This window comes from Acomys russatus, chromosome 3 (genome assembly GCF_903995435.1).
Source record: "Acomys russatus chromosome 3, mAcoRus1.1, whole genome shotgun sequence".
NCBI classification, from domain to species: domain Eukaryota; kingdom Metazoa; phylum Chordata; class Mammalia; order Rodentia; family Muridae; genus Acomys; species Acomys russatus.
In genome coordinates, this window is record NC_067139.1 from 20,605,255 (window position 1) to 20,614,002 (window position 8,748).

General features: G+C 42.7%; 1 protein-coding gene across 1 annotated transcript in view; it reads right to left on the reverse strand.

The window, feature by feature from the left end:
* Positions 1-8,522, reverse strand: part of F13a1 (coagulation factor XIII A chain) — a 159,731-nt gene extending 151,209 nt beyond the window's left edge. Inside the window, exon 1 of the mRNA XM_051170126.1 lies at positions 8,393-8,522. Coding sequence (XP_051026083.1) covers positions 8,393-8,522 — 130 coding nt within the window. The remainder of the gene's footprint in view (positions 1-8,392) is intronic.
* Positions 8,523-8,748: the final 226 nt, after the last annotated feature.

An 8,748-nucleotide genomic window follows, 5' to 3' on the forward strand; every position in this document is an offset into this window, starting at 1 on the left:
GCTAAGTAAACACGTAGTGGTAAATGCCCAAAGGAGCATAAATAACAGGAGAAGTTTAGGGTTCTGAGCAGAGGTGTGGGAGAACCCCTAATTCATGTTAAGGGAGAAGAAGGGTGTTTTTCTGGAGAAAGCATGGTATAAGCAGTGACCAAAGGAGGAGGCTAAGATGGGGTTCTACTTCATCTCTGTTGCTGTGGTAACACACTTTGAGTAAAAGCCACCTAGGGGAGGAAAGGGTTTATTCAGCTTACACTTTTAGGTCATAGTCACCACTGAGGACATTGGGGTAGGAACTTGAGGCACAGAGCATGGAGTTATTTTCTGGCTTGCCCACAAGCTCACCAGCTTTCTTGCATAGCCCAGGACCTCTTGCTCAGGAAATGGCACTCCTACAATGGACTGGGCCTCAATCCCTCAGTAAGACAATCAAGGTCAGCCTTACAGACATACCTGGGGGCAATTTGGTAAACATAAATACAATTGAGACTCCCTTTTCAGGTGATTCCAGGCTGTGTCAAGTTGACAGGTAATGCTGACCAGGGCTGGTGGGTGGAGATGAGTGCATAGAGAGGAGGGTGGCTCAGGCAAGAATGTGAGTGATCACATAAGGAGCCAGAAGGTGATAGGCTGGCTGGAGTGGCCAAATAAAATAGATTTTTAAGAGGCACTTACAGTGTAGACCACCATGAACAGCTTTATTTTAGATTTATACAGGTGATGCTACCCACAGGACTGGGTGCTCCTTGAGAAGAACACTGTACCTTGGTTATCCTGTCAGCACTCATGCCTGGGGAAAGTATGTGATAAATGTCCCAGAAGGCATGCTGCTTTTGACTTAAATGAGTCTCACACCTAAACATTTGGGTCTTGAATTTTATTTTCATTTTAAAAGGAATCATTTCATTAACTATGGGAGAAAACATAATAGTTCTTTAAATATCATTTATCAGGCATTTTATTCTCAAGACAAGCAATTTTAAGGGCTGCACATATTGCTGGAGAAGAGGATTGGAGGTGACAGAGTTCAAGGCCTCTGTATGAGAACTTTTGCTTCCTATTGGAATAAGACCACTAGGTCTTCATGCTATTTGGAACCAAGGGTAAGTAAAGGTGTTAGTGAAATTTGAATACATCGATCCTAAGACAAACAGACAGACAGACAGACAGACAGACAGACACACACACACACACACACACACACACACTCTATGGTTTGCAGTGGATTTTTTTCCTTAGTGAAAATAAACACATACAGTTTGTTTTGAAAATAATAGTAAAGCCTAAGAGATGGGTACATCGTACTTGCTACGCAAGCATAAGGACCTGAATTCATATCCATAGCACCCACTTAATAATCTAAATTTATATTCACATATGTGCATGTGTATGTATTTATATCTGTATTTGACCTATTGCACTACTTTTGAGGGTATTTAATTTTAAGCATGGAATTTAAAAAACCCCACATTTCCCCAACTATCTTTTATTTATTTATTTTATTAAATATCACCCTAGTAAGTCAGTGCCTTTGGGAAGAAAAGGAAAAACTTAAAAAAAAAAATGCTGCATTCTAAGTGAGGGGAAACCAGGTCAAATTTAAATAAAAAGTCCTCACTAATCTCTTAAGATTCCTTCTTCAAACAATCTAAACTAAGAAAAGCATTTCATTTAAAAAAAGAAACTGGGGTGGGGGAGGTGTGGAGACATAAAAATGAAATTTGGCTGAGGGGCAGAAGATTAAATGCTACTCTGATAGGTAAAAGGTTTAAAGCAATCATGTTCAAAATGCAGTCCAATGTGTAAGATGCATAGAAAGGTAAATCCAGGTGGAAACAGTAAATGACAGCCATGTTGGCATCTCTTCAGAGTAACCTTCTAATTAAAACACTAGGCCTTTTAATCTTTCTCATTACTGTAAGAAATATCTGAGGATGAGTTTTTATAAAGGAGACACTTATGAGAAGGAGAAAGAGAAGAAGGAAGAAAGGAAAGAGAAGAGATGAAAGGAAGAAGAGAGAGGAGAAAGGGGGAAGGGAGAGAAGAGATAAAGGCAAGGAGAGAAGAGAGATGGAGTGGTTGAATGACACCAGTTCAAACCACACATTCTGCCTCTGGTGAGGGGCCTGAGCAATGCCACCTTGTTTGTGGCACTTGACATCATAAAGGCAAAAACCTTGACAAGAGAAAAAGAGATCTCATGGCCAGGACCATAGAGAGTCATTTATGGTCAGGCTCTATGTTTTTATAAAAACTCACTTTCATGAAAACTAGCTCAGGGTAGCATAAGGAGGATATTAATCTCTTCCAAAGGAGCACCCACCCTCCCAGTGACATAAGGACCCTCCACTTGGCTCTGCCTCTCAGTTCACCACACTGAGACCAAGTTTTAGCATATGAACCTTCAGGGACAAACTCCATCCAAATCACAGTACTGAGAGTTAGTCTTAGGGAAGGAGGTGAGATTTCTAAGTGTCACCAAATAAATAGCGTTTCTCTGGTTGATCATGGATAGTGGCCCACAAAGCAAGCCAGGAACAAAATTAGCTTCTTACAGTGCATGATTCTAGCAAGGACCACGGAAGGCATTCTAGTGCCCATTTGCCTATTGATGCCCCTCCCCACGTGCATGGTAATCAGAAAACATCTGTGAAACTGGTGGATAGATTGTACTTTGTTTACTGGCCTAACGAGACATAACTTAGATAGAAAGAGCTTTTTCATTGTTCAGGTCTCATTCACCAGAATGAGGAAATTTATTCATATCTCCCCATCCAAGCCCAGCTCCTAGCTAAATGGAACAGCTCACTGGGAAGCCACTTCTTCTTCTTCTTCTTCTTCTTCTTTTTTTTTTTAAGTTATATTATGGCTAGGGACTTGGCAGCTTGCCCTTTCAAAGTGACAGCTTTCAAAAAGTCTACCTAACACAATTTAGTCTAATTCCAAACACATCGGAAAATGGGCTGTTAAAGAAAGAACGTCTCTCCTCTAGAGTCAGCTGCCTCCTTGTCCTCCTACTCACTCCCCTAATATGAAAAAAAGTGGATTATCTTCTCCCTGGGTTGCAAAAATATTCTTCTGAGAATGATTATACCTGTCACAGATGGAATCTTGAAATAAGTTAAATGTTTAGGTTCATATTCTAGGAATTCCCTGGTGAGCTGAGCTCTCCCTGCAATCTTTGGTAACATTATTACTAAGCTATAGGCATTAATGCTATATGTATGAAGACGTAGGTCTGTTTATGGTGGAAAGAGGCACAGGAAGCCTTTTTCTCACACATCTTTTGACCACTCAGGAAGAGAAAGTATAATTAGAACAATTAAAGACTTTTTTTTTCTTCAGCAGCTATTATTTAATCTGTTGCTACTAAAATGTCCTATAGCCGAAACTGCTTCAGAAATCCTAGAACAAGAGAAACGGGACTCGCACCTTCTCCTGGGCTAAACACCTTCTGGTCTACCTCTCCTCTGCCCTGAGATATTTCCTTCTCTCAATTTTTCTCTTCAGTATGAGAATAAGTCTTATAAAATATAAATCTATTAAGAGTCCACAGCGAGCCTCCTGTGTTCTGTGGGATAGAAGGAAAGTAGGGTCTTCACGCTTATTGTAATGTGATCCCTCCCAAGTTCTTAAGAATATCTTTTCGTTGTCCTATAGCCAATTCTCACCACTTCTGAAAATTATCTTCCATGTTCTCTTGACTCTTTCTTCCTCCATCTTTTAAAAGAGATTTCTCTATTCTCGGCCACGCCAGGTGGGGTGTGTGGTTGTGGGACTGGATGTGGAGTGGTGTGCACAGCGATGAACATATTTGAAGGCGAGAAGAGGATTTAGGGTGCTATCTCCAAGCAATTTATATATGTTTCCTTAAGGCAGGATCCTTCTCAGATTGGAAATAGACAAACTCAGCCATCTTCCTGTCTCCTCTCACCTCGAGACCTGGAGTCAGAGGAGTGTGTAAGACGCCTAATCAGTTACACGGGCACTAGGATCTTGTCCTCATCTTTGTGCATCAGGCTCTCTTATGTAGGAAGTCATCTCTCTATGCCACAACTTCAGCTTCTTCGTTTGACAAGTGGTTTACATCATTCATTCGCATGTAGTACAGACTGATCAGAAAATCACGACCCTAGCCTCCCATGCACAGGGATTACAAGCTTGCACTACCATATTTGGCCTGTATCTTGCTTTTATTCTTTTTTTTTTTTTTTTTTTGCTTTACTGAGAAAAAGAGAGCATCCCCTATTCACCCAGACTAGCGTTGAACTCATCGTGTGGCACAGAATGATTTTAAATTGCTTATCTTTCTACCACCATCTCCCAAGTACTAGGATTAAAAACCTTTACTGTCATAGTCATAGGGGAGGGGAATAGGGAGAAAACAGGAGGGAAGGAGGAATGGGAGGATACAAGGGATGGGATAACAATTGAGATGTAATATGAATAAATTAATAAAATATTAAAAAATAAACGGAACATAAAAATATATGGAAAAAACCCTTTACTGTTATGCCTAGCATGTCTGGAACATTCTTTGTCATCTTACAAAAACCAGCTGAGATGTCTTTGTTTTTGTTTGTTTGTTTGTAATTTCAATTAAAGTATTTATTAGACTGAATTGCAGTAATTATTGCTTGGTTGTTTTGTTTTTGTTTGTTGTTTTAGAATGAAAGCCACCTGCAGTCAGAGATTGACTTCCTCTTTTTGTCATCAAACAGACCTTAGGACAGCTCCCGACATGTAAATAGCAGTGAATACAGTTTTTTTTTAAACTGGGTTAGTGATGAGCTTCACTTAACAATTTCATTTCTTCATGATACACCAAATGCATCTATCATTCTTTCAATTACCCCAAATCCAGAGCGTCTCCTTGGCACCAAGGAGAAGTCGATTATTGAGTAAGAGGTTGGTTTAGTTCTGACAAAGAATGGTAGGAGGGAAGACATTTTCAGAAAAACACCTGGACTCCACTAGCCTAAAAACTGCTCGGTCTGCCTCCACTAGAATGCTCATCAGGCCATCCCTGCTTCCTTGCTTGACTCCAACACAGTGGACTCGCCAGGGAAATAGCCCAATTACTGCTACAAATGGCTGCTCTACTTGTAACAGAGCCCCACAGGCCAGGAGGATGAAGTGGCATTACGTAGCATTACATTTCTAGTTACACATAACCTGAGACCTGGAAGGGCATGGAGACATGTTTCAGAAACACCAACTTGAATATGTCCAACAGTTTTTGAAAAAATGGATGCCAGTGTGGGTTGGAAAGATGGTTCATCTGGTAAAAGCACTTGCCACATAAAGATGAGGATCAGAATTTGGTTTCTCATCCTTACTTCAGAGGTGGAATCAGGGAATCACTAGAGAAAGCTGGCTAGCTAAAGTAGCTAAACTGATGAGCTAGGTTTAAATAAGAGACCCAGCCCCAATACATAAGGTAAAAAGTAATTAATGAAAACAGCCAAAAGCCGACATTAGCCACTGGCCTTCATGTACATCCACAGTACACACACACACACACACACACACACACACACACACACACACACACACACACCTATATCAACTTTAGTAATATGAGCAGGTGCGCACAGTAATTTTCCTAGTATGGGACACACAGGGGCACGCTAAGGGTCTCTAAAAGTATGTGATGACATCACGCCTGTCTACAGCTTGGCCCTACATCTGAGGTTCCGTTATAATCTCAGATATTTCAATTTTTCTTAAATCTTGTAGTATGTATTTGGAGAAGTTTTGTAAGTTTATGAAGGGTTTATTCTCTCTCTCTCTCTTTTTTTTTTTTTTAACCTTTAGAAGAGTCCTTGCTGTGGTCCCCAGGCTGGCCTTGAAATAATCCTTAACTTTAGCCTTTCAAGTTGTTGGGCATGTGGCATGCTTCACTGAGATAATACAGTTCTTTAGCAAGTATACCCAGCCATGGTGAAAGGCTATTACACACATCAGCCACCTCGTGGATAGGTGGATATATTCTGTATATTAACGAATAATTGCCACTAACAGCATTCAAGGCAATGGAGCTAATTAAAATGAAAAGCCTAACATTTTATTTCTTTTCCTCTCCTTGCTTCTCTGATCTGCTCAGTTACTTTTACAGGGGCAGTTTTCAAAGAAAAAAAAAGTTACCATTGATAAAGAATTGGTCTTAAGTTTCTGTGATCCTGAGTCAGAGGATCCTAAGTAGAGATGTAAGTGCTCCCGGGGCCTACTAGTGGCCACTGGGTGAACTGCATGGAGACTACAGGAACCAGTGCAAAAGCCTGCTTTCCCTGGCGTTCATCTGTGATTCGTGGAATGAAAAGGGCTTGATATATTTAGTGCCAAACCCATTCTGTGCTTTTTAGACAAATAAATAGAAATTCGAACCCTGCAGAATAATCGTCTGGTTCAGACAGTATGTCTGCTGCTTTGTTTTTTCTGTTCTGTTTTTTTCCTGTCCAGCTCTCTTGAGACTACCCTGCTGTGATTATTGGTTCAGAGGCTCTGTCCTCACAGCACGCAGCGAAAATACCCTGAACAGACACATACGGAAATACGTTATTAATGAGATATAGTGATTAGGCATGGTAGGCCACTCAGATTGTGAGTGACTGACTGTTTTCACCCATTCAGATCAGTTTGCAGTCTCTGGCCCCTCACCTTCCTGTTAAGGCCTGCTTGGGAACAACTCACGTGCCATGCGGGCTACGGACACGTGACTGCTAAATAAATAAACACTGCCTTTTCAAAATAGGTGAGTTATTCCCCATCTCTGCTTCCAAAAGAAGATTCACAAAAAGCCAGTTCTATATATGGGGAGCTCTGGTGATTTTTATGTGTCGTTGGCAGTGTTTGGCTCAAATTTACAATTTCTTTAGGTTCGCCATCAGTGATGTCCAGCCAACCAACCGTCATTGGTAAAGTGTGCGTGCTCAGATGCTATCACGGACAATATTTATCCAGTCCTTAGGAACACCCTGCACAAGGAGGCATTGCTTCTATTTTGTTGTGGGAAAACTAAGGCTTGAGAACCTAGATTTTTCATTGGCAGGACTTAGATTTTTTTCATTGGCTGGGCGTGGGGAAGGAAGCTGAGTTTTCTGCCTCTGAGATGGGCAATTCTTTGTATCCTTTACCAGATGAATGGAGGTTCCTGTGTCCCCTCTTTAGTCCTGGTGTGGGTGCCTGAGACCTTCCTCTTTATTTTCCTATGGTTGACGTATTTCAGAGCCAGGGCACTCCTTCCCAGAGCATAGTGTCTTCTCTGCCAGAGGGGAATTTTACAAGAAAACTAAATACCCCAAGGTGACCCATGGGATATCCTGATGTCTGCAGGCTTTCCAATTTTATTTGCATTCTTTAAAATAAAAAAGAGGTGTCTAGTCTGGGCAGCAAAGACATAGAGAAATTTCAACTGATTGTTGTAGGCCTGTTTCCTAACCTACAATAAAGGAAACTGAGGCTGGGTGGTTCTATACCCCAGTTCTGTGCCATTAATGTCAGGGTTTAGAATGTAGCACTTAGCTGGGAGAGCTAGTTCTTGGGTACTAACAGCCACTCTTGACTGTCTGTACCCACCTCAGCAAGTAGATGTTTATGCCCCCCCCCCATGAAATACAGCACTGAGAACTCATAGGAGCAAAACTGGGTTTTGGTGCATAAACAATATTCCACAGTGTACTGCCAGCTAGATGCGACTCAGGGACAAGAGTCTGAATGTCCCTGCTAATCACTTTCCCCAAGGGAATGACTTCTGCATCACCAAGCCAGTGCTGCCACCTGGGCCTTGTCACAGCTGACAGGGCCGAGAGGAGGTCAGCTGGTGGCCGCTGCACCCAGAGCAGGTCCCTCAGGATGAGGCAGAGGAAGCAGCTTGCCTTGCCTGCTCCCCCACCTCCCCCCATGCCCCCAACCCCAGGCTGCTCAGGAGACACCTATAGAGCTTCCATCTCTATTACTGTCAGAATCTGGCACCTCTCCCCAGCTCTAAGATTCACAGCCACGGATGGAGGAGAGAGAAAGAAGCAGCTGAAAGCCAGACAATCAGACGCAGCCATAATATTTTAGAAGTAGAATCTTCCAGCTAGAGAACGTTCTCCAAAGTGCAGCATGTTAAGGGTGAAAGAGGCCCCGAGGGAATCCAATACCACGTTCTGTAGAAGGAACAGCTGGGAAGTAGAAAGAGAAAGTGAATTCTCTGTGTCAAGATGAGGTCAGGCTCTCTAGTGTTTTTGTAGCTTGAGAGGGTTTTGGAGACTTTCTTGACACCAGAGGCTGAGGGTGGACACCAGAGCCTGGGAGGAGGCTTATTTTGTAGTGGAAGAGGGTTTCCACATAGATCCTTCATAGGAAAGGGGGCCCAGATTTACTAGACACAGCGATGTGCTGCTCTTACCTTGCAGGTTGACACCCCTGGGCACCAGGCCCTGCAGCTCCGTGGTCGGGAGGTCAACTTCTGCTGCATTAGAGTTGTTGGGTGGGACAGCTCGCCTCCCCCCAAACGTGGTTGCTGGAGCATCCGACATTCTCCGCTCTACTGGATCCTACAGGGAGGGAGAAGAGAGGGGAAAGGACTGTGAGATGAGTGCCTACATGTGGCCAGGACACTGAAGTGGGCACAGAGATGCAACCCTGTGTGGCAGCCCCCAAGCAACATGTAAGTCACACCCGAGTGAAAACTGAGAGGTGCAGTGAGGATTAGCCCAGTGACAGAGTGTGTTTCCTGAGGGTCTCAAGGAGACTTCCTGGTTG